The 25,328-nt window shown below is 37.4% G+C and overlaps 1 protein-coding gene across 1 annotated transcript in view; it reads left to right on the top strand.

Moving 5' to 3' along the window:
• The window catches only part of TTN (titin), a 106,816-nt gene that overhangs the window by 16,879 nt on the left and 64,609 nt on the right, over window positions 1–25,328 (top strand). Inside the window, exons 21-71 of the mRNA XM_027896710.1 lie at window positions 405–671; window positions 821–918; window positions 1,047–1,215; window positions 1,313–1,579; window positions 1,721–1,987; window positions 2,079–2,357; window positions 2,449–2,857; window positions 2,974–3,098; window positions 3,193–3,459; window positions 4,142–4,411; window positions 4,586–4,888; window positions 5,011–5,313; window positions 5,673–5,860; window positions 5,944–6,058; window positions 6,627–6,911; window positions 7,203–7,354; window positions 7,491–7,638; window positions 7,757–7,934; window positions 8,027–8,148; window positions 8,247–8,534; window positions 8,628–8,924; window positions 9,036–9,222; window positions 9,805–9,920; window positions 10,004–10,303; window positions 10,537–10,836; window positions 10,924–11,029; window positions 12,041–12,237; window positions 12,343–12,648; window positions 12,741–13,019; window positions 13,435–13,734; window positions 13,843–14,145; window positions 14,243–14,611; window positions 14,709–15,011; window positions 15,444–15,743; window positions 15,832–16,128; window positions 16,228–16,512; window positions 16,599–16,892; window positions 17,287–17,586; window positions 17,688–17,996; window positions 18,088–18,278; window positions 19,494–19,923; window positions 20,435–20,743; window positions 21,151–21,299; window positions 21,393–21,425; window positions 21,525–21,654; window positions 21,754–22,053; window positions 22,141–22,458; window positions 22,547–22,843; window positions 22,955–23,254; window positions 23,941–24,255; window positions 24,347–24,495. Of these exons, the coding sequence (XP_027752511.1) occupies window positions 405–671; window positions 821–918; window positions 1,047–1,215; window positions 1,313–1,579; window positions 1,721–1,987; window positions 2,079–2,357; window positions 2,449–2,857; window positions 2,974–3,098; window positions 3,193–3,459; window positions 4,142–4,411; window positions 4,586–4,888; window positions 5,011–5,313; window positions 5,673–5,860; window positions 5,944–6,058; window positions 6,627–6,911; window positions 7,203–7,354; window positions 7,491–7,638; window positions 7,757–7,934; window positions 8,027–8,148; window positions 8,247–8,534; window positions 8,628–8,924; window positions 9,036–9,222; window positions 9,805–9,920; window positions 10,004–10,303; window positions 10,537–10,836; window positions 10,924–11,029; window positions 12,041–12,237; window positions 12,343–12,648; window positions 12,741–13,019; window positions 13,435–13,734; window positions 13,843–14,145; window positions 14,243–14,611; window positions 14,709–15,011; window positions 15,444–15,743; window positions 15,832–16,128; window positions 16,228–16,512; window positions 16,599–16,892; window positions 17,287–17,586; window positions 17,688–17,996; window positions 18,088–18,278; window positions 19,494–19,923; window positions 20,435–20,743; window positions 21,151–21,299; window positions 21,393–21,425; window positions 21,525–21,654; window positions 21,754–22,053; window positions 22,141–22,458; window positions 22,547–22,843; window positions 22,955–23,254; window positions 23,941–24,255; window positions 24,347–24,495 (12,569 nt within the window). The remainder of the gene's footprint in view (window positions 1–404; window positions 672–820; window positions 919–1,046; window positions 1,216–1,312; window positions 1,580–1,720; window positions 1,988–2,078; window positions 2,358–2,448; window positions 2,858–2,973; window positions 3,099–3,192; window positions 3,460–4,141; window positions 4,412–4,585; window positions 4,889–5,010; window positions 5,314–5,672; window positions 5,861–5,943; window positions 6,059–6,626; window positions 6,912–7,202; window positions 7,355–7,490; window positions 7,639–7,756; window positions 7,935–8,026; window positions 8,149–8,246; window positions 8,535–8,627; window positions 8,925–9,035; window positions 9,223–9,804; window positions 9,921–10,003; window positions 10,304–10,536; window positions 10,837–10,923; window positions 11,030–12,040; window positions 12,238–12,342; window positions 12,649–12,740; window positions 13,020–13,434; window positions 13,735–13,842; window positions 14,146–14,242; window positions 14,612–14,708; window positions 15,012–15,443; window positions 15,744–15,831; window positions 16,129–16,227; window positions 16,513–16,598; window positions 16,893–17,286; window positions 17,587–17,687; window positions 17,997–18,087; window positions 18,279–19,493; window positions 19,924–20,434; window positions 20,744–21,150; window positions 21,300–21,392; window positions 21,426–21,524; window positions 21,655–21,753; window positions 22,054–22,140; window positions 22,459–22,546; window positions 22,844–22,954; window positions 23,255–23,940; window positions 24,256–24,346; window positions 24,496–25,328) is intronic.

Genomic DNA, 25,328 nt, shown 5'->3' with positions numbered 1-25,328 from the left:
TGTACCATTAAGAAATAAAAAAAGGGGGCACACTAATCCAGTAACTCAAGGAAAAACTTGAAAAAAAATTCTCTAAGGTCAGAGTGTAATTTTAGAGTCACTGAGATGACATGGGTATGGTTTAGCTAAAGAAACTGATTTGCAAGGCTTTGTGATGATTTGTAAGTAAAATCCCCATGGATAAGGATATCATTCAGTCTAATCTTACAATAGGCTTAAAATGAGGAAATTAACAGAATAAACAAAACCATGCCTGTTAACAAAACCTTAAGCAGAGACACACAGGAGCCTTTTTGATTATTCAGTCAAGGAAAATTAGTAAATAGCATAGGACTGTTCTGTACAAGCAGAAGACTGGCTGTAATTTAGATCTTTTTCTATCAAAAAAATCTGTCTTCTTTTAGAACCCCCTGTTGAATTTACTAAACCACTTGAGGACCAGACTGTTGAAGAGGAGGCCACTGCAACACTGGAATGTGAAGTTTCCAGGGAAAACGCAAAAGTTAAATGGTTCAAAAATGGAGAAGAAATTCATAAATCAAAGAAGTATGATATAATTTCTGATGGCAGGGTCAGAAAACTCATCATCCGTGGCTGCACACTGGACGATGCAAAAACATATAGCTGTGATGCTAAGGATTTTAAGACATCATGTTTTCTCAATGTAGAACGTGAGTAATTTAATTTTCTACAAAATATCTAGATGCTATAAAAGCTATGTACTAATGTCTATGACTAATAATAATATCATAAATGTCAGCAATTTTTTTCTTCTCTACTGTAGATTTTCCTCTACTAAAAATTTTTTCTTCTCTTACAGCTATTCGTGTGGAGTTCCTGAAACCCCTAACTGACCTTGAGGTTAAAGAAAAACAATCTGCTCGATTTGAATGTGAAATTTCTCGTCCAGGTGTCAAGGTCAATAATAATACTTTTTAGTCTCAGTACTCCTTCAACTAGAGGAGACAACTCTATTTTGTTGTTATAAAAGAACACACGACTTAGGATGCTACTACTAATAACCATGATAATTTGTTCTGACACAGGTGAAGTGGTTTAAGGATGGCATGGAAATCAGAAAAGGCAAAAAGTATGATATAATTTCCAAAGGAGCAGAACACATTCTTGTTGTCAATAAATGTGTCTTTGATGATGAAGCTGAATATTCCTGTGAAGCAAAAACAGCTCGAACTTCAGGCCTACTTACGGTGATAGGTAAACACAGTGTTTTAGAATCTAATACATGAATAATTAAAAAAGTGAGAGGTTTTTTATGACAAACTTTAATCATCTTTCAAAATTCTTCTTGCAGAGGAGGAGGCTGTTTTCACAAAAAATCTTCCTGATCTTGAAGTAAATGAAAATGACACTGTAAAATTGATCTGTGAAGTCTCAAGGCCTAATGCTGAAGTCACTTGGCTTAAAGGAGACGAAGAGGTACCTGATGGTGGTAGATTTGAACACATTTCTGATGGCAGAAAGAGAATTCTTCTTATACATAATGCTCATCCGGAAGATGCTGGCAAATATACTTGCAAGCTCCCAAGCTCTAGTACAACAGGAAAACTTACTGTGCATGGTAAGAATTTTACTTTGCGGGCCTTGTTTTCTGGGGGGAGGGGGGAAATCAAAACCAGTAAGAATACACAACTTGGTTTATTCAATTCACAAGTAAAAATAAAATCAAATTATACATATCTACAAAAATGTTTTCTTTCAGAACTTGCAGCAGAATTTCTTACCAGACCACAAAATCTTGAGGTGCTTGAAGGAGAAAAAGCTGAATTTGTCTGTACAGTATCCAAAGAGGCCATTGAAGTACAGTGGCTGAGGGGTGACACAGTCCTGGAGCCTGGTGAAAAGTATGACATAATTTCAGATGGCAAGAAGAGGACGCTTGTGGTTAAAGACACTATTCTAGGAGATACAGGAATGTATAGTGTCATGGTTGGTGAAGCTAAAGCTGCAGCACACTTAGGAGTGATTGGTAAGCTTTATTTTATCAATATGTAGGTGCATATTTTGTTGCACTCCTTATACTACGTGAAGTTTTATTTCTTCTATTTTCTCAATTTCAGAAAAACTCAGAATTATAACTCCTCTTAAGGACCAAGAAGTTAATGAGTGTCAAGAAGTTATCTTCAACTGTGAAGTTAATAAAGAAGGTGCCAAAGAGAAGTGGTACAAAAATGATGAGGCAATATTTGATAGTGCAAAGTACATTATTGTTCAGAAGGGTTTAGTTTACACTCTCAGAATCAGAGATGCAGAGCTGAAAGATCAAGCTACTTACAGCATTGCACTGTCAAACCAGAGAGGTGAACAGGTCAAAAGCTCTGCTGCCTTAACAGTATTAGGTAAATATCTTGCACTATATTAAAATTGTTTCATTATCTACATTGAGTTTCATATGAGGATGTAAAAATGTTTTCTTTTTTGTCATAACAGAGGAGGACCTCAAAATTATTGAGCCCCTTGAAGACATTGAGACCATGGAAAAGAAAACTGTCACATTCTGGTGCAAAGTCAATCGCCTTAATGCAACTCTCAAATGGACAAAGAATGGTGAAGAGATCACATTTGACAGGCGCATTTTGTACAAAATTGATAAATTCAAACACTCATTGATCATTAAAGACTGTGGGTTTATAGATGAAGGTGAATACACTGTTACTGCTGGACAAGACAAATCTGTTGCAGAACTTCTCATCACAGAAGCACCAGCAGACTTCACTGAACATCTTCAGGATCAGACTGTCACTGAATTTGATGATGCTGTCTTTACATGCCAGCTTTCCAAAGAGAAAGTCAGTGTAAAATGGTACAGAAATGGAAGAGAAATCAAAGAAGGCAAAAAGTATGTACATTTTATTATACTTGTTATTGTGTCAAACACATTAATGTGTCAAACATGCTTTACTTTGTTGCTTGGTCTGGAAGCTAAAATGCCACTTATTTTTCTCCCCCATAAAGATACCAGTTTGAAAAGGATGGAAATCTGCACCGGTTAATCATAAAAGACTGTAGACTAGATGATGAGTGCGAATATTCCTGTGGAGTGGATGACAGGAGATCTAGGGCAAGACTTTTTGTTGAAGGTATTTGTAAAATCAAATAGGATTTATTTCTTCATTGTTTAATAATAGTAGAATCAATAAACAAATAACACCAATTAATTAATATTTATTTCAGAAATCCCTGTTGAGATTATCCGACCACCACAAGATATTTATGAAGCTCCCGGTGCAGATGTCATCTTCATGGCTGAATTGAACAAAGATGGTGTGGAGGTCAAATGGCTGAGAAACAACATGATTATCATCCAAGGTGACAAACATCAGATGATGAGTGAAGGGAAGATCCACAGGCTGCAGGTTTGCGAGATAAAGCCCCGTGACCAAGGGGAATACAGATTTATCGCCAAAGATAAGGAAGCTAGAGCTAAGCTTGAATTAGCCGGTAAGTTGCTTGCTTTGTGTTTCTTTTATAAAATCTTGGATTAGTGAATTAATTGTTTAAGTAAATTGATTTTTGTCCTTTTAAAGAGTTGAACTAAAATGAATACAACAATCAGCCTGAGGAATGCACAAGTCTGTTAAACTATATGAATTATAATTCAAGCAAAAAATATTTTTTATTATACCATGCTGATCCAACTGTTGAGGAAATATAGATCACTTCAATGTCAGAGTGTTATTTGAGCTTAAACAAGACAGAACCTTTTCATTAAGTCACTAATAAAACATGGAAATTATTTGGCCTACTTATTTCAGTCATATATAAGACATTTAATTCCCAATTTGACTGCTTTAGCAGACTGACAAATAAAATAATTAAATTAATGCTCAAAAAGCAACTTCCTCTATCCTGATTTTATAGGAGAACACAATACAGGAGAATTTCTTTCTCTGGGCTGTCCAATGAGTATAAGAAGGATTTGCTTATATAAGTATATAAGTATATATATACTTATATAAGTATATAAGTATAAGAAGAATTTACACAACAGCTCCTTTTACTTCTCTATGTTAGCATCTTTGCTGACAACACAAATATATGATTTATATATATATATATATATATATATATATACAAGTCACATTCGTCTTGATAGCTTACTTGTCACATTCATCTTTCTTAGCTGCACCTAAAATCAAGACTGGTGATCAAAATCTTGTCGTTGATGTTGGGAAACCTTTAACTATGACTGTCCCATACGATGCCTACCCAAGAGCAGAAGCTGAATGGTCAAAAGCAGGAGAAAGTCTGCCCACAACAACTGTTGATACAACGACTGACTGCACTACCTTCAAAATTTTTGAAGCAAAGAAATCAGATAAGGGAAGGTACAAGATTATTCTTCGAAACAAACATGGGCAGGCAGAAGCATTCATCAATGTAGAGGTCATTGGTAAGTATTTCTATTATTAAAATTCTGCTTAAATTTATTTCACAGAATCATACCTCCCACTTGCCCCTGGGGAGAAGCTGTAGATTGTAAAGAGGTCTTCCCTTGGCCTCCTCTTTTCTAGCCAGAGGGGGGAAAAAAAGATGCAATACTGAAATATTGTCATATCTTTATTAGATGTTCCAGGTCCAGTTAGAAACTTGGAAGTCACTGAAACTTATGATGGTGAAGTTGGTCTCGCCTGGCAAGAACCAGAAAGTGATGGTGGAAGTAAAATCATAGGCTACGTTGTTGAAAGACGTGATATTAAGCGTAAAACCTGGATTACGGTCACAGATCGTGCTGAAAATTGTGAATACACTGTTACTGGACTTCAAAAAGGAGGAGCTGAGTACCTCTTCCGTGTTAGTGCACGCAACAGAGTGGGTACTGGTGAGCCAGTGGAAACAGACACACCTGTGGAAGCTAAGAGCAAATTTGGTGAGTAGAAGTTATCAAAAAATCAGTGTTTGATAGCAGCGTGAGAAAATCAGAACAAACTCTAAAAATAGGTAAAACCCACATACCTTGTTTTTCCTTTTTCTCCCTAAAATAAAATGCAGATGTTCCTGGTCCTCCTCAAAATGTCGAAGTTAGTGATGTGAACAGATTTGGAGCCACACTTAACTGGGAACCACCTGAGTATGATGGAGGATCTCCGATAACTGGCTACGTTATTGAACTGCGTAACAAAGGTTCCATCAGATGGGAACCAACTATGACCACAGGAGCTGATGAACTGTCAGCCCTCCTGACTGATGTTGTGGAAAATGAAGAATATTTCTTCAGAGTAAGAGCTCAAAACATGGTTGGAGTTGGCAAACCAAGTCCTGCTACACGTGCAGTAAAAATTATGGACCCAATTGGTAAGTATGCCCAGTATGCATGATTGTGATTGCATTATGAGACAGGGACATTTTGGATGTTTATGCCATGGCTGCACAAAAGTTCAGTTGAGAAATGCGTGTGCTGCAAATACCGTGTACAGTTAGATTTTTGCTACTTTTGTCCTCCAAACATATCAGGAGTACCTTGTTACCATTTGGTTCAGTAAGAGCTCCCAATATTTTTGCTCTGAAGTTAGGATCCAACTCAATTTAGAAATTTGGTTGAGAAAAAGCTATGCAAAGGCTTTAGAAACAGTACTGTAAGATATAAAAAGCTGATTTGCAGAACCATACTCCTTTTCAGTGGCAAAAATGTATTGGTTGCAATTTTTTTTCAGAGAGACCAAGTCCTCCCATTAACCTTGAGCATTCAGATCAAACTAAGTCATCAGTTCAGCTCACATGGGAACCTCCTCTCGAAGATGGAGGAAGTCCAATCTTGGGCTATATTATTGAAAGGCAAGAAGAAGGAACAGACAAGTGGATTCGTTGTAACCCAAAACTAGTACCTGCTCTCACTTTTAAGGTATGATATTCTCTTCATCAACACTTAAAATGTACAGGTCATCTTTAATATGAGTTAGTAAACTATTATTTGTGCTTCTTTAGGTAACTGGATTGAAACAAGGATCCAGTTATTACTACAGAGTCTCAGCAGAAAATGCAGCTGGTGTGTCTGACCCAGCAGAGGCTATTGGGCCATTAACTGCAGATGATACTTTTGGTAAGCCATATTCTATTTATTAAAGACAATCAGATAAGGCACATTATTAAAGAGCATCTTGTGGATAATATGTGAAGATTTTTCACCAGATAACTGCCACACCTTATACATTTGAGTTTATGAGCCATTTCTCCTCCATTATGAATTCTTCAGATAATTATCTGTATTATTAGGTAGAGGCCTATTAGCTTGCCTGAGGAACAAGGCATGAATTTTTGTCTCCTGATTGAGTTTTGTGGAAGATGGGAAATAACAGAAGGAGAAAAAGGCAGAGAAGACCTCTGGGAAAAAAAATTAAACAATACATATTTTTTACATTTAAGGGTAAATTAGATATTCCTCTTGGTAATGCTAGTCTCCCTTATCATCTCACATATTTTAAAAAAAAAAAAAAAAAAGAAAAGCATTTACTCAGGACAAGTAGGCAGTGGTAAGCCAAAGCTAGGCCTAGGCAGCTCCAACCTGCAAGCTGAGATACAGTCAGAATCAGCCTCTCAACACAGCTATCATTACCCATATTCATAACAACTGAAAATATTTCATAGAATCCATTTTCCGCTTTTTCCAGTTGAACCTACAATGGACCTAAGTGCATTTAAGGATGGACTGGAAGTTATTGTTCCAGAGCCAATCAAGATCCGTGTTCCCATCACTGGCTATCCTATTCCAACTGCCACCTGGTCTTTTGGTGACCAAGTCTTAGAAAAGGGTGATCGTGTAACAATGAAGACCACTGCCTCCTTTGCAGAACTTGTCATTACTCCGAGTGAACGTCCAGACAAGGGAGTTTATTACTTAACATTAGAAAATCCTGTGTCATCTGTTTCAGGAGAAATTAATGTTAATGTCATTGGTAAGTGGACATGTATATATTCTAGCAATAACACTCCATATTTTTCTTGCTTATATCTAATTAGGTTAACAATGTGAAATCTCACAATGTCCAGTAAACCAAGTACATTAAAATATAACTAAAAACTAGAAATCCATCCTCAGAAAAAGTCTTCTCTGGTTTTCAACATCCAACTTTGCTGTTTAAGGAAGAATGACTAACAAGACTAAGTCCTCTGGCAGATATATTACATAGAAATCATCTATCAAACACTAATTACAGACTAATTAATGCAATTTCTATGGCATCTAGCTCCTCCAAGTGCACCAAAAGAACTTCAAGTTTTAGAAGTACTCAGGACTACAGTACAGTTGTCATGGGAACCTCCAGAAGACGATGGTGGAAGTCCAGTTACTGGCTATGTAATTGAAAAACGTGAAGTAAGCCGGAAAACATGGAGCAAAGTAAGTTCATTCTCTATCATTTGAATTTCTACTGCTATATTATTTCCACATGTGTTACTGAGTTTTGTGTCTTATATTAGTAATCACTCTTTGGAAATAAATTTTGAAAACACATTGGAACCTTTCTGCTCTTTAGGTTATGGATCATATTGTTGACCATGAGTTCACTGTACCTGACCTCGTCCAAGGAAAAGAATATTTATTTAGAGTTTCTGCATGCAATAAATGTGGCCCTGGAGAACCTGCATATATTGATGAACCTGTAAATATGTCAACACCAGCAAGTGAGCATATTGCTGCTAATTTTCTGTTTCTGAAATCTTACTGATTTTCATCAAAATAAGATGTAAAATTGTTTTAATGTTAAATGTGTTTAATGTTAAATGTTTTAATTTTTAATAGCGGTGCCTGACCCACCAGAAAATGTTAAATGGAGAAATCCAACATCAAAAGGAATCTTCCTAACCTGGGAGCCTCCAAAATCTGATGGTGGTGCCCGCATTAAAGGTTATCTGGTAGAAAAATCTCAACGTGGCACAGACAAGTGGGAGACATGTGGGGAACCTGTTATTGAAACCAAGTAAGTAAACTGAAATCAGTAGATACATCTTTTCAACTAACTATGCCATCGTCATCACTTTAAATATCTGATTGATTTTTTTTTTTAAACAGAATGGAAGTAACAAAGCTCATGGAAGGAGAGTGGTATGCATATCGGGTTAAGGCTCTGAACAGAATAGGAGCTAGTAGGCCAAGCAAGCCAACTGATGATATTCAGGCCATTGATGCAAAAGGTAGTTACTTCACCTGCTGAATTACAATAGCTGCTTTCTTTTTACCAGTCTCTGAAATACTATTTCTATAATAACATTTTTATTCTCTCCTAAATCAGAGGCTCCAGAAATTTTCTTAGATGTGAAGCTTCTTGCTGGACTTACTGTGAAAGCTGGAACTAAAATTGAGCTACCAGCTAAAGTAACTGGAAAGCCTGAGCCTCGGGTTACTTGGACCAAGGCTGATCAAATTTTGAGACCTGACAAAAGAATCGCCATTGAAAGCCAGCCTAATCAGTCTACAGTGACTATTACAGACAGCAAAAGGAGTGACAGTGGAACCTATATTATAGAAGCTGTAAATTCCAGTGGACGTGCTACTGCTGTTGTTGAAGTTAATGTTCTCGGTATGCACGTATTCTATGTTGTTCATACAAATAATTAGTAATTTACTGCAGTATGTGAGCAGAAGATTAACATTCACATCTTATCCTCCACAGATAAACCTGGTCCACCAGCTGCATTTGATGTATCAGAAATCACAAACGAATCCTGCCTTCTAACATGGAATCCTCCAAGAGATGATGGGGGTTCTAAAATTACCAACTATGTCCTTGAGAAAAGAGCTACAGACAGTGAAATATGGGACAAGTTGTCATCAACTATTAAGGATACAAAATTCAGAGCTACCAACTTAACTCCTCATAAAGAATATGTGTTCCGAGTCAGTGCTGAGAACATGTATGGTATTGGGGAGCCAGCACAGTGTAACCCCATCATTGCCAAATATTCATTTGGTTAGTTAATTAAGTTAATGTTAGATTTTCACAATATTTTAATAGGGAGAAAAAAGCCCACATCTGATTGTTTCGTTTTTTGTTTTGTTTTTAAATAATTAATTTATACAGATCCACCAGGCCCTCCAACAGGTCTCAAGCCTACAGAGGTCACTAAAGATTCAGTCACTTTAACATGGAACGAACCAGATGAAGATGGTGGCAGCCCCATAACTGGCTACTGGGTTGAAAGATATGATCCCGAGCAGGATAAATGGATAAAATGCAATAAAATGCCAGTGAAAGATACAACATTCAAGTAAGACTACAGTCAATTTAAGCTGAAATTTGTCATAGAAACAGAAAGAGTAGTCTTTTAAACAAGTTCTACATTGTTCTTACTCTTTTTTTTCTAACTTCCCTAAGTTTTGATTCAACTACCACCTGGTGGCATACTTTTTTGATAATTAGTTTTAAAGAGAAATATATTTATAGCAGAGTTTATCAAGTATTTTATTTTTTTAAATGTTATGCTTAATAATTTCTGTGCTATGTGGTTATTCATAAGATAGTCTAAAATAGCAGATATAGCCATTTCAATTATCAAACAAAAAAAATTTGAGTTTTTTTCTGCTGGTACTCTTATTAACTAAAAAACATAGCACATGCAAAAATGAAAGATGGTTCTTATAACACTAATTTCTGTCCCATGATTCTCTATTTTACTGTTGACAATATGCCTATTTCAAATGTTCAACATTTCATAAAACATCATTAGCATTAATTTAAGTATTTTCAGATTTTCCAAGTAACTGTGATATGAAGAATAGAGAGAATAATGTTTTAAACATGAATTAATATCTAGTTTTGGTTTCATCAAGCTAAATTATTTTTTTTTCAGAGTAAAAGGTCTTACAAATAAGAAGAAATATAAGTTCCGTGTCTTGGCAGAGAATCTTGCAGGACCTGGAAAACCAAGCAAGGAAACAGAGCCAATCTTAGTGAAAGATCCAATTGGTATAACAAATACATTTTTAATAGTTTAATTATCAAACAAAAGTTGTTTTCAATCACATAATTAATATTGTACTCTTGTCTAGATCCACCATGGCCTCCTGGAAAGCCCACTGTGAAAGATATTGGCAAGACATCATTGACCCTGAACTGGACAAAGCCAGAACATGATGGAGGGGCAAAGATTGAATCTTACGTCATTGAGCTGTTAAAGACTGGAACAGATGAGTGGGTGAGAGTGGCTGAAGGAGTTCCCACAACTGAACACTTCCTCAAAGATCTTATGGAAAAACAAGAATATTCATTCCGTGTAAGAGCTGTGAACAAGGCTGGCGAGAGTGAGCCCAGTGAACCCAGTGACCCCGTGCTGTGCAAGGAGAGGCTCTGTGAGTACTGTTTCAGAATGTGCTGCTGCTGCAGATATACTGTCTCTGTCATTAAAAAAGACCCATGTCTACCTATTTCCATAGGTACCAAACAAACTATTGAAAGGCTTATGAAATATTAAAATCTGCCCTGCTTCAGCTCAGAAAATACGAAGTTTTAATACTTTAGGTGTATTCCCTGGCTTCCATGGGAATTACAATGACCTATTTTACCTTCTTTTTCTATTTTTCAGATCCTCCTTCACCACCTCGCTGGCTTGAAGTTATTAATATTACTAAAAATACAGCAGATCTTAAATGGACAGTACCAGAAAAAGACGGGGGTTCCCCAATTACCAACTACATTGTTGAAAAAAGAGATGTAAGGCGAAAAGGTTGGCAGACAGTTGATACAACAGTGAAAGATACCAAGTACACAGTGAGCCCACTGACTGAAGGCTCATTGTATGTATTCCGTGTGGCTGCTGAAAATGCCGTTGGACAGAGTGACTACTGTGAAATTGAAGACTCAGTGCTTGCTAAAGATACTTTCAGTAAGTTTTGATTTGCTTACTGAGTGATCAGTAGCTCACATATAATGAATTCCTAGTCTCCTAATGTGTGTCTTTTTTCTGTTTTAGCTACCCCTGGGCCTCCATATGCCCTTACAATAGTTGAAGTGAAAAAAGGTCATGTTGATTTGAAATGGGAACCACCAAAGAATGATGGTGGCAGACCAATTCAAAGGTAAGGTCATTTTACGTTTGTGTAGGTTCCTGTAGATGAAAATCTTTTAATGAATTAAGATGTTTCTCTCAAAAAGTTAAGGTTTTAAATGGACAAATTTTATATGAAAAAGAGGTAAATGAATGTAAGTGAAACCATATGGTCAAAGCAGTTAAGGGTTTGATTTTAAAATGCGGAAATTATGCATATAAAATACCTAATATGCATGAACAATATGTGTCAACATGCTTAGACTCATCTATGTAGCCACTTGGACTCATCTATTAAGTAATATCATTGCATTTTCCTTCTGCTTAGTTTCTCCCTCAAACTGCATGCTCTCAGCTAAAATGAAGCCTCACCTGTTTTCTGTTCATTCTCTTCTTTATAACAATTTTCAAAAAGACTGTTTACTCTTCTGGGTTGTTTCTAATTTGTCTTTAATTTGGTTTCTAAAGTGTCTGTACTCTGAAATTAATCTTGAATGCCAGTTGGATTTTTCCTCTTTAGATTTTGACTTTTCCCAATCACAGTAAACTCATGTTAAAGAAACAGACAACTGCAGAGATCTTCCTGAAGCAACATAAGCCACTTAATTTGCATTACTTTGCCATAGTCTGTCCTAAGCGGAATTTTGACAACTGAGTAATAATATCTACAAATATTCTCAATGGATTAACTGCTGAGATTCAAACTAGCAAAGATACAAGTATAGCTTGGAGGTTCTTTTGCCTCTGTAGCTCTCTAAAATCTGAGAACACAGTTTATTTCAGTTCTAAAACACAGAACACAGATCAGTTATTGGCTTTCAGACTTGGGTTTGTCAGTGATGTCAGCCCTAATAGGGGCTGAGACCTACTAGGACTAAGTGACTAATGTGTGAAGAAAAGTTAATTGAATCCATTACCCATTACTCTCTTTACTGTTCACTGTCCAACTTCTTCTAATCTCTTTTTATCTATTTTATTGAACAAGAAGTCTGAATTGTTCCTTATTTCAAGTGCCTGATAGTATTTTCCCCCATTTATTCAGATATGTTATTGAAAAGAAAGAAAAACTGGCCACTCGCTGGGTAAAAGCTGGCAAGACAGCTGGTCCAGATTGCAATTTCAGAGTGACAGATGTCATTGAAGGCACAGATGTACAGTTCCAGGTTCGTGCAGAAAATGAAGCTGGTTGTGGTCATCCCAGTGAACCAACTGACCTCATTCATATTGAAGATCCAACAAGTAAGTAGTAGTATAATATGCAGTATATGGATTATAGAAGTAGCGTACTGTGTGGAACAGATACTTTGAGAGAAAAATGACACAATAACTTTTCCATTTCTGCAGGCCCTCCTTCACCTCCTCAGGATTTACATGTCACAGATGCAGGCCGAAATCACATTTGCATTGCATGGAAACCTCCTGAGAAGAATGGTGGAAGTCCTATTATTGGGTATAATGTTGAGATGTGTGAAGCAGGAACAGAAAAATGGATGCGAATCAATTCTCGCCCCATAAAAGATCTAAAATGTAAAGTGGAGGAAGGTGTGGTTCCAGACAAGGAATATGTGCTAAGAGTCAGAGCTGTCAATGCTGTTGGAGCTAGTGAGCCATCAGACATCTCAGAAAAAGTTGTTGCCAAGGACCCAGACTGTAAGAATAGATTCCTTTTTTTTTCCAGATCTGCATAATGAAAAAGAATGGTGTTTGGCAACTTACTAGTAATATTATGCTTCCTTTTACAGGCAATCCGACCATTGATCTACAAACTCGTGACATTGTTGTTGTTAAGGGACAGAAATTAAGTATCCCTATACCCTTCAGAGCTGTTCCATCCCCAACTATAACATGGCACAAAGATGGCAAAGAGTTGAAAGCTGGTGACAGAACAACAATGAAGAGTGACTACACCTCTGCATTGCTCGAAGTCATAGACAGTGTTCATGCTGATGCTGGTGTTTATACTATCACACTGGAGAATAAGCTGGCATCAACGACTGGCTCAGTCAATGTCAAAGTCATAGGTAACTAGATTCTTCCCTTCCAAGAAATATACTTACCTTCATTTCAGCCCTGCAGCTGACAGAAGAAAGGACTAGAAAGATAATTTTTCTGCCAGTTGGACAAATCACTTCAATTCAGACACATGTAGATTGCCACACAGACATTAATGTTAGAAAATCCCATGATAAACCATTACCCCAAGTTGCTCTAACTATTCAGTGGCTGCCCAAAGCCCAATTATTTTGAATAGTTAACATATAAATGTAAAAATGTTTTAAGAATTCTGACTCTTTGAGAACATAAATTCACATACATGGTGTGTAGTCAACATTTGTGATCTTGGTCTGCTTTCTGCAAAGCAAAGACATGATTTCATATTTATATGAATACAGTTACTCATCTATTCAGTTAATTTTTTATTCTTATTTAAAACAGGTCCACCCGGACAGTGTAAAGACATCAAGGCAAGCGAAGTAACTAAGAATTCTTGCAAAGTGTCCTGGGAACCTCCAGACTTTGATGGTGGTACTCCTATTCTGCATTATGTTCTGGAACGCAGAGAAGCAGGTCGTAGAACATATATCCCAGTCATGTCTGGTGAAAATAAGCTTTCATGGCAAGTCAAAGATCTTATCCCAAACTGTGAATATTACTTCCGTGTTAAAGCTGTCAATAAGATTGGAGGAGGTGACTATCTTGAACTAAGAAATCCAATCATTGCAGAAGACCCAAAACGTAAGTCTGTCTGTCTTACTACTAAATAATCTAGCAAATTGAATTTTAACTAATACCTTCATCCTTTCTTTTATCATATGACCCCTCTTTTGATCTACTCTTCTACAGAGCCTCCAGATCCACCTGTTGACCTTGAGGTCCATAATCCAACATCCAAATCAGTAACACTTACATGGAAACCACCCCTGTTTGATGGTGGAAGCAAAATTATGGGCTATATAATAGAAAAACTCGCTAAGGGCAAAGAGAGATGGGAGAGATGCAATGACTATCTGGTACCCTTACTAACTTATCCAGTGAAAGGCCTCGAGGAAGGAAAGGAATATCAGTTTCGTGTTCGTGCTGAGAATGCTGCTGGCATCAGTGAGCCTTCTCGTATTACTCCTTTCGTGAAAGCTGTGGACCCTATTGGTATGAATTATTAATTTGATCATTTGTATTAGTTGCCAGACATCCTCAAACATATTGGAAGATTCTATGCTCTATTTATCATTCTGTGTTATTACAGAGGCTCCGAAAGTCTTCCTTGCTGCAAACCTACAGTCTGGCCTTGAGGTGAAAAGAGGTGATGAGATCATACTTGAGGCACATATTTCAGGGTCACCTTACCCATCTATCACTTGGCTGAGGAATGATGAAATTGTCAGACCAGAGGATATCAAAAAGAGAGTAACAACACCAAAGAAGAAGGGTGAAGCTGCAGAAGAGAAACCTTTCCAGCTGTCACTGCCAGAACGTTTGAGCATTGACAACCATAAAGAAGGGGAGTCTGTACTATCAATTCGTGACTCCATCAGAGCTGACCATGGCACATTTACAATTAAAGTAGAAAATGATCATGGTGTTGCAAAAGCCTCATGTGAAGTCAATGTGTTAGGTATGTAAAGAATGTTCTTAAAACACCTAGCTGTTCGGAGTATTGGGTAAGAAGTGCAAATGGTGAATACTGACCATTTTTCTCGGTTTACTGACAGATACACCTGGGCCTCCAGTCAACTTTGTATTTGAAGATGTAAGGAAAAATTCTGTCATTTGCAAGTGGGAGCCTCCCCTTGATGACGGTGGAAGTGAAATCCTAAACTACGTACTGGAAAAGAAAGACAATACAAAAGCTGAAATGGGCTGGGTCACTGTCAGTTCAACACTCAGGCATTGCAAATTCCATGTTACAAAACTGATTGAAGGAAAAGAATATCTCTTCCGTGTATTTGCTGAAAATAGAGTTGGAGCAGGGCCACCATGTGTTTCGAAACCAATGACAGCTAAAGATCCTTTCTGTAAGTTTTAATTTTGAAATACAACTTTTTCAGAAAACCAGTATAAAACTACACAGACTCTTAGAATACTCAGCTTCATGTAGGTGAATGTTCCCCAGAAAAAACTTGAACAATGTGATATTTATTACACATTGAAATAAAGAGAACTATTGGAAATATTAAAGATTTAAGAATGATGATCACTGTCATAAAACTTTACACTTAAAACACTTAGCTTCTGATCAGTGACATTCTCTGTGTTTAATAGATGAGTATTCTTACCAAAAGTTTGATTACTGATTGCCATTAGGGTCCAAAGTTTCTAAAGAAAGAGAGCAGAAAAACAGTTAATTACTTTAAATTAGTAATTTCTTATATCTAAGTTCTCTCTTAGCTTTGAGTTAACTCTGAAGAGACGGCAATGATGACAAAACAATTTTTTTTTTTTTTCAGCTCCACCAGATGCACCTAATAAGCCTGATGTGGAAGATGTTACCAGCAACAGTATGCTGGTTAAGTGGAATGAACCAAAAGATAATGGCAGCCCTATCATAGGATATTGGATTGAAAAACGTGAAATTAATAGTACTCACTGGGCTCGAGTCAACAGAAACCTTGTGAATGCTCTGGAAGTAAAAGTTGAAGGACTGTTGGAAGGTTTAACTTATATCTTTAGAGTATGTGCTGAAAATGCAGCTGGCCCTGGTAAATTTAGTCCGCCATCAGATCCAAAAACTGCACAGGATCCAATAAGTAAGTAGCTTAGCAGAAGCTAACAGCATACTTGTGACAAAATAGGATTCACAGCCTTTAACTTTAATTTACACTTATTTATTTATAGTGCCACCTGGTCCACCAATTCCAAGGGTTGCTGATACAACTGCAACTTCTATTGAGCTAGAATGGGAACCTCCTGTGTATAGTGGTGGTGGAGATATCACTGGTTACCATGTGTACAAACAACTGATGGGAGTAAATGAGTGGTCACGCTGTACAGAGAAACCCATTAAGGTTCGACAGTACACAGTTACAGAAGTCAGAGAAGGTGCAGACTATAAACTCCGTGTTACTGCTCTCAATGCAGCTGGTGAAGGACCACCTGGGGAAACCGAACCCACAACAGTTGCAGAACCTAAAGGTATTGCAATTGTATTATTTTCAAGAAATGTCTAGCTGCTTAAAAGGTGGGTTTGAATCCCTCCCTTCAGCTAATGAAGTATTTCTCTCTCTTTCACAGAGCCTCCCACTGTTGAACTGGATGTTTCTGTCAAAGCAGGCATTCAGATCATGGCTGGGCAAACTCTTAAAATTCCCGCTATTGTGACAGGACGTCCTACTCCCACTATTGCTTGGACTGTGGAGGACGGTGAATTAGATAAAGATCGAGTTGTTATTGAAAATGTTGGCACAAAATCTGAGTTAACCATTAAGAATGCATTGAGAAAAGACCATGGAAGATATGTAATTACTGCTACCAATAGCAGTGGTTCGAAATCTGCAGGAACCAGAGTAGAAGTATTTGGTAAAGAAAATATTTTCTCAAATCAACTAAGCATTTCTTTTGGTTAGCATGGGCCTCACCATATTTTGTTTGATTTTGTTTTTCAGACGTTCCCGGACCAGTCCTTGACCTAAAGCCAGTGGTTACAAACAGAAAGATGTGTTTACTTAACTGGTCTGATCCTGAAGATGATGGCGGCAGTGATATCACAGGCTTCATTGTTGAACGGAAGGATGCCAAAATGCATACATGGAGACTAGCTGTAGACACGGAGAGATCTAAATGTGATATTACAGGTCTAGTTGAAGGGCAAGAATATAAATTCCGTGTTAGTGCCAAGAACAAATTTGGTACCGGTCCACCTGTTGAAATAGGGCCCATTCTTGCAGTTGACCCATTAGGTAAGACAATTAATTTTATGGGTTAAAAGAAAAAAAGTCAAGTTAATAAACCAATATTGTTGTGTGAACTGCCTTCTATACAGAAGTTGTATTTACTTTTTAATTACATGGATAGGCATCTGCCTTAGATCAGTTGCTTCAGTCAGATTTCTAAATCACTTCTGTGAAACAACTATGGTTCTTTATGTAACAAAATACTGTTGCATACTGAGACACTACTTATTACCTTTTTCTCCACATACTTGAGAAATGTTATACTAGCCATAATTATACTCAGATTCTTTGCATACAAAAGCTATTGTTTTAAAAAGCTAGAGCTACTGCATTTACACAATTTAAAATTCTCTGATTTTTTCTTTTCTTTTTTTTTCATTTAATTTGTCTGTGTAAATAGGTCCTCCAACAGCTCCTGAGAGGTTCATGTACACAGAGCGAACAAAGTCAACCATTACACTTGATTGGAAGCCTCCACGTAGTGATGGTGGCAGTCCCATCATAGGATATATTGTTGAGAAGAGGAGACATGATTCAAAAGATTATGAAAGAGTTAATGCAAGGCTCTGTCCAAAAACATCTCTTCTCGTTGAAAAGCTTGATGAACTTCATATGTATGAATTCCGTGTCAAAGCTGTCAATGAAATTGGAGAAAGTGAACCGTCATTGCCCCTCAACGTAGTCATACAAGATGATGAAGGTATATCTGCTTTAAAGAAATCCATACAAATATCTTCAGAACACTTCAAGGAAATTTCTGTTTTATCTCCATCTTGACTCTGTCACTTTTCTTGTTTTCAGTACCTCCAACTGTTACATTGCGATTGGCTGTGAGAGGAGATACTATCAAAGTCAAGGCAGGAGAACCAGTTAATATTCCTGCTGATGTGACAGGTCTGCCAATGCCAAAGATTGAATGGGACAAGAATGAAGTTTTAATTGACCAAACATCCGATGCACTTAAGATAACCAAGGAAGAAGTATCTAGAAGTGCAGCAAAAACTGAACTTATCCTGCCTGCAACAGTGAGGAATGATAAAGGCACTTACACTGTGAGAGCTACCAATCGTCTTGGCACTGCATTTCGCAATGTGCATGTCGAAGTGTATGGTAAGGATGCAACATTTTAATTAAATGACTGCTAATAAAATGCTTTTGCCTTTCTCTTAATGTAGTTCTATGCTCTATTGCTTTCATACAGATCGTCCTGCTCCACCAAGAAACCTTGCTGTTTCTGATATTAAAGCAGAATCATGCTATTTAACATGGGATGCACCTCTTGATAATGGTGGTAGTGAAATTACCCATTACATTATTGAGAAACGTGATGCTAGTAAGAAGAAATCTGAGTGGGAAGAAGTCTCCACAGGCGCCGTTGAGAGAAGATATGGGGTAATTTATAAAATATCTTTATTACCTATTATAGAATCATAGAATCATAGAATTAACTGGGTTGGAAGAGACCTCCGAGATCATCAAGTCCAACCCTTGATCCAATCCCACTGTTATTACTAGATCATGGCACTCAGTGCCACATCCAACCTCATCTTAAAAATCTCCAGGGACGGTGAATCCACCACCTCTCTGGGCAGGCCATTCCAATGCCTGATCACTCTCTCTATAAAGAACTTCTTTGTAATATCCAACCTAAACCTCCCCTGACAGAGGTTAAGCTCGTGCCCTCTTGTCCTACTGATAGTTGCCTGGCAGAAGAGACTGACCCTCACCGGGCTACAACCTCCTTTCAGGTAGTTGTAGAGAGTGATGAGGTCAACCCTGAGCCTCCTCTTCTCCAGACTAAACAACCCCAGCTCCCTCAGCCTCTCCTCATAGGACTTGTGCTCAGGTCCCTTCACCAGCCTCGTTGCTCTTCTCTGGACCTGCTCCAGCACCTCAATGTCTTTCCTGAACTGAGGGGCCCAGAGCTGAACACAATACTCAAGGTGTGGCCTCACCAGCACTGAGTACAGGGGAAGGATCGCTTCCCTGCTCCTGCTGGCCACACTGTTCTTGATGCAGGCCAGGATGCCATTGGCCTTCTTGACCACCTGGGCACACTGCTGGCTCATGTTCAGCCTCCTGTCAATCATCACCCCCAGGTCCCTTTCTGCCTGGCTGCTCTTCAGCCATAGAGTACTATGTAGTATATAGTATGCGTAAAAAATAATATTACATATCTAATGAATACTGCTATTTGCAAAGACACCTGTGCTCATGCTCCATTTGAACTCCAGAATTACTGGATGAATGGCTACTATTTGTATTGGCCATCCATGTATCTGTGTTATCCCTCATATAACAAAACAAAAGAAATTTGTTCGCTTTTGGTACCTAACTTCAACTGAGCTAGAAGACATCTTCCTTTCCATTACCCAGTATTATTCAACTTTACCAACTGCAAAACCACACATGATGACATTTTTTTAATGTCTGGTCCTATGCACATAAAATAAGAATATCCTTGGGACATCATATATAGCTTTGTGGTAATAAACAGAAGTATGCCAATGAGATTCCAAGACAGAATTTAAAGTGAAAATCACTGCATATCTCCAAGTAAGTTTATTCCAAAAGTAGCCAAGTATTGATTTAAATCTTCTTTTTCAGGTGTGGAATCTTGCAACAAATGAAAAATACCAATTTAGAGTCCGGGCTGTAAACAAATATGGAATAAGTGATGAATGCCTCTCAGAAAAAGTTGTTATTAAGGATCCCTATGGCCTTCCTGGACCTCCTGGAAAGCCAAAGATTTTAGAACGCACCAGATCATCTATGCTGGTGACTTGGGAGCCTCCTTTGGACAATGGTGGCAGCCCAATAACTGGCTACTGGCTAGAAAAGAGAGAAGTGGGAGGTGTGTACTGGGCACGTGTCAACAGGGCTCCGGTAACAAAACCATCAGTAAAAGGTCTACAGCACAATGTGCTTCGTTTGATTGAGGGTGTTGAGTACCAGTTCAGAGTTATGGCTGAAAATCTTGCTGGAATTGGCCCTCCCAGTGAACCATCAGATCCAGCCTTAGCAGCAGATCCCATATGTAAGTATATAATTTGTATGACTATGTTAAAGGACTCTATCACAACAGAACTAAAGATGTGCTACTATTTTTTATTTTTCATTTAGTGCAATTAATCAAATGGTTTGTTTTCATTAAACCAAAAAGAATATACTGACACAAATAGTTTCCTGATTTGGTGTTTGTCACCATTTTAAAAATAATTAGCTGTAATTTAAATTTTTTATCTCTTTTATGTGCCTAATACTCTGATTACACCAATGCAGATATTGCCAAATAAATTTCAGATCAGAATCATATTTTTATATTGTTTTTTTACTTAATTTTTAAAGAGTTTGATATTTATGCCTTGTACCTTAAGTATCTCTTAATAATATAGGTAGCATATGCTATTAGTATGCATGTTCTGGGGTTATACACTCTATGTATGAGAGAAGAAAATTAGAGTATTGGCATTCTTCTAGAAACTATTCAAAAAAATACAGGAAGACACTAACTCTCAGGTAATTTTTACTTACTCTCGTTTTGCAAGTTGTTCCTGGTCCACCATCTTGCCCAGAGGTCAAAGACAAAACAAAATCATCCATAGCTCTTGCATGGAAACCTCCTCAAAAGGATGGTGGGAGTCCTATAAAAGGATATATTGTTGAAATGCAAGATGAAGGTAGTACTGACTGGAAGAAGGTGAATGAAGGAGACAAACTCTTCCCTACTTGTGAATGTGTTATTCCCAACTTGAAAGAGCTCAGAAAATACCGATTTAGGGTGAAAGCTGTAAATGCTGCTGGAGAATCAGAACCAAGTCCTGCAACATCAGAAATACCTATCCAAGATATTCTAGGTAGGTGTTCTGGGAATTGATTTAGTTATTTGTATCTAAATGCCACTTACTGCTGTGAATGTTCAAGCAGGATGCCAAACAAGTCAAACAGAATAAACAATTATGCAAAAATTTAATGAAAGATTGACACACATTTTTGAAAGTGTCATGATGACTATTACCAGAGCATGATCTATTAGAAAATCGATAACCACCTACAGTCATACTAAGGAAATACTGTGTATTTTATGAAGAAATTACTGCAACAAGTTTTTCTATTTGTATACTTCCCCAGTTTCCTTTTTGCACACCCAATCTTTATCGCATAAACTTGCATTCTTACATGTTTCAGGGGGCTTTCAGCTACATGCTGACAGAGATATCCTCTGAGTAACTCTTAAAATTTTTATATTTAAATATTTTTGCAGAGGAACCAGAAATCTTCCTTGATATTGGAGCACAGGATTTACTCTCTTGTCGTGCTGGCACAACAATTAAAATCCCAGCTGTTATCAAGGGTCGTCCAGTTCCAAAAACATTTTGGGAGTATGAAGGAAAAGCAAAAACAGCAGCAAAGGTTAGTAAAAGAGATAACTTTTTTTTCTACAGCTGTTTCTAGACATTTAGGCCTGTTCCCTTTTATATTTACATCATTTCCCTTTGTTTATAGGAGGGAGGTCATAACGTACCTGAAGAAGCTCAGGTAAAGCAAACAATTTTTTTAACCTCAGTATTGTTGCATTTTTCAAACATAAATATTTAAAGTTGATTTATAACTTCTCTTTCTTCTTATAATACACAGGTGGAAGCAACTGATACACGTTCAGAAATTATCATCCCTGAGTGCAACAGAAGTCATTCTGGACGATACAGTATTACAGCAAAGAATAAAGCAGGACAAAAAACAGTGCATGTCAGAGTCAATGTGCTTGGTATGACTTGTATATATTGAACTATTCAAATACTAGGTTTTAGTCTTGTTTTTCTACATACTATCTAAAATTGTGTCTGTTCTGCTTTTATATTAACAGATGTCCCTGGTCCACCGAAAGACCTTAAAGTAAGTGATATCACAAGGGGTAGCTGTAAACTTTCATGGAAGATGCCAGATGATGATGGTGGAGACAGAATCAGAGGCTATGTTATCGAAAAAAGAACTATTGATGGGAAGGCCTGGACTAAAGTCAATGCAAACTGTGGGAGTACCTCCTTCGTTGTACCTGATCTCATATCTGGCCAAGAGTACTTCTTCCGGGTACGTGCAGAAAACCGTTTTGGTGTTGGCCCTCCTGCAGAAACCATCCAACGGACCACAGCCAGGGATCCAATCCGTAAGTAAAATTAAATTAAAACAAATCCTTTAAAACCAGATGGTACCGTAGAGTGGATTTATTCACATTTCTGTTTTGTTTGTGAAGATCCTCCTGATCCGCCTATTAAACTAAGGATTGGCCTTGTAACCAAGAACACAGTGAGCTTGACGTGGAAACCACCAAAGAATGATGGTGGAGCTCCAGTTACGCATTATAATGTTGAATGTCTCCGCTGGGATCGTACTGGAGAAGTGAAAGAGTCTTGGAAGCAATGCAACAGACGTGATGTGGAAGAAACAAAATTTACTGTTGAGGACCTTGTAGAAGGTGGAGAATATGAATTCAGAGTCAAAGCTGTAAATATAGCAGGTCCTAGCAGACCATCAGCCACTGTTGGCCCACTTGTTGTCAAAGACCAGACCTGTAAGTACTAACTGATACCAGTAAATACAAATTTCATTTTAAAAGTATGAACTATTTTTTATATTATTTTTTCAACATTTCATTGTAGGTCCACCATCTATTGAGCTCAAAGAATTTATGGAGGTTGAAGAAGGAACAGATGTTAAAATTGTGGCCAAGATAAAGGGTGTACCCTTCCCCACATTAACATGGCTAAAAGCCTCTACAAAGAAACCAGATGACAAATCACCAGTGCTCTATGATCAACATGTCAACAAGATTGTTGATGAAGATACTTGCACTTTATTAATTCAACAGTCTCGGAGAAATGATACAGGCTTATATACTATAACAGCTGTAAATGATCTGGGAACTGCTTCAAAGGAGATGAGGCTGAATGTTTTGGGTAGATATCAAGAACTCTTATACATTACAGAAATTGATAGTATTCAATTGATAGATACTTTACTTTAGTAGCATTTGAATTAATTCTTCTTTATTAAAATGTCATTTTTAGGTCGTCCTGGACCTCCAGTGGGACCTATTAAATTTGAATCCATTTTGGCCGATAAAATGACAATATCATGGCTTCCTCCATTAGATGATGGTGGTTCTAAGATTACAAACTATGTTATAGAGAAAAAAGAAGCAAATAGGAGGACATGGGTACCTGTTACTAATGAGCCTAAGGAATGCATATTCACTGTTCCCAAGCTGATGGAAGGCCATGAGTATGTGTTCCGCATTATGGCACAAAACAAATACGGGATTGGAGAACCTTTGGATAGTGAGCCAGAAACAGCACGAAATCTTTTCAGTAAGTAGAAATATACTTTCAAGTGATGGCAGTTGTTTCCATATGCTGGTATGTGTATAGAATCTGTTAAATACCACTACTACTTTTTTCTCTTCACTAAGTAAATTTTCTAGAATAGCTTGAAGAGTTTTACCATTAGTACTTTGTTCTTAAAACCATGTGTAGCACTTCAAAAAACTTGTTGTCCTCCTTGGTACATACTAAAATACAATGTTAACATTTTTAAGGTTTAAATATACAAATAAGTGTTTAACTGGTAAGATCTATGTCATTCTGTTGTAGTTGAGACAGTATTAACCTCATAACCTCAGGAAGGGTCTATTTCCTGCCTTCACTTTTTAAAGATTAGACAGAGCAGCTTTAACACAGAAGGAATGTTAAGCTGGCAGGAGAAAATAATTCTTAAAACATCCAGTGTTAGGCTGGGCACTGAAATGAGATAGTGATCCAGAAAGGCAAGGAAAAAAATTGGCAATTGTTATTTAAAGGAAAGATACTTTATTTTTCTCAGAACTATCTGTACCTGAATAGGGATGAGAAACTGAATGAGGGAAGGAATCTTGTGCAGATAGGTAACTACCTAGTGCAGTGGTGACTCTGTGAGTGCATAGCTGCTCTGCATTCTGGCTATCTCCATATTTCTTTAGCATATTTTTTACAAGATACGTGTGAATTTTTTCCCCCAGCTGTTCCTGGACCTTGTGACAAGCCAACAGTTAGCAGTATAACGCGTGACTCAATGACTGTAAACTGGGAAGAACCAGAGCATGATGGTGGCTCTCCTATTACTGGTTACTGGTTGGAGCGCAAAGAGACCACTGGAAAGAGATGGACCAGGGTTAACCGAGATCCTATCAAGCCTATGACACTGGGGGTTTCATACAAAGTCACAGGTCTTATTGAAGGCTCTGAATATCAGTTCCGTGTTTCAGCTATCAATGCAGCTGGTGTTGGCCCACCGAGCATGCCATCTGATCCAGCACTTGCTAGAGATCCTATTGGTAAATATTTTAGATTCTTTTTTCCAAAATATGAAAATATTCAAATAAGAACACACAATATATTGTTATGCTGTGTGATGATATTTTTCAGCCCCACCTGGCCCTCCTATACCAAAAGTTACTGATTGGACAAAGTCTTCTGTAGATCTGGAGTGGTCTCCGCCAATAAAGGATGGCGGTTCTAGGGTCACTGGCTACATTGTTGAGTATAAAGAGGAAGGAAAGGAAGAATGGGAACGGGTAGGTGGAAAACTGTTACAGAATCTGCATTTCTTTTCTGTGTGTCTGTCAAAGTAAATTACTGCAGGAAAAAAAATTTCTTTATACATTTTCACTATGCAAGTTATTTTCTAAAAGTTTGCAGTTTTGCACAATAATTATCTTCATATGTTTAAAATATAGGACCAAACTTAAAAGTTAGTGCTTGCCCCTTCTTCATATCAAGTTAACTTTGCAATTCCTAAACTTAGAATTCAATAATTTCTGTTTAAAGATGTGAGAAAGTATATAGGTAATTTATTATTAAAAAACCCAAAAGACCAAGTTAGAACTGGCACAAAAGTAAGTTTCATTGGTATCAGACAGTGCCAAAGCATTTTATGCCCCTACATTTTCCTCCTTTTTTCAATAATACATTACTGAAAAATTAACTGGTGTGCACCTTGGGAATTTTTTATATGTCCATAAACATCTGGGTACATTTTAATTAATACCTTAATTTCCAGTTAAAGAGCCTTCGTATTGCGGTTTGAAAAGAACAGAATTCCTTTTTTTGCCACTTTCACTTACATGACTTTATGTGTCCAAAAATACATGTAACTCTTCTGAGACCAGGCTATGATAATTGTTTTGGCAACCCTCGCTGTAGAACTATCAAAAGATGAACCTTCAAAATAGCTTGTATGTCCATGTCCTGTATTTCTTTGCACAAATTCTGAAGAATTCTATGTGAGCTAGGTCCATGTATGCTTAATACTATTGTGTGCTTGTAAATCTGAAATAATATCTGATGTAAGACTTGTTTCAAACTTTGCAAAGAAATTGATGATATCCTGATGTCAGCTGACATTACA

This window comes from Empidonax traillii, unplaced genomic scaffold (assembly GCF_003031625.1).
Source record: "Empidonax traillii isolate 1590-97213 ecotype Southwest subspecies unplaced genomic scaffold, ASM303162v1 scaffold513:size879593, whole genome shotgun sequence".
Lineage (NCBI taxonomy): Eukaryota > Metazoa > Chordata > Aves > Passeriformes > Tyrannidae > Empidonax > Empidonax traillii.
Note: the sequence above shows the minus strand (reverse complement) of the source record. Positions and strands in the feature narration are given on the sequence as shown.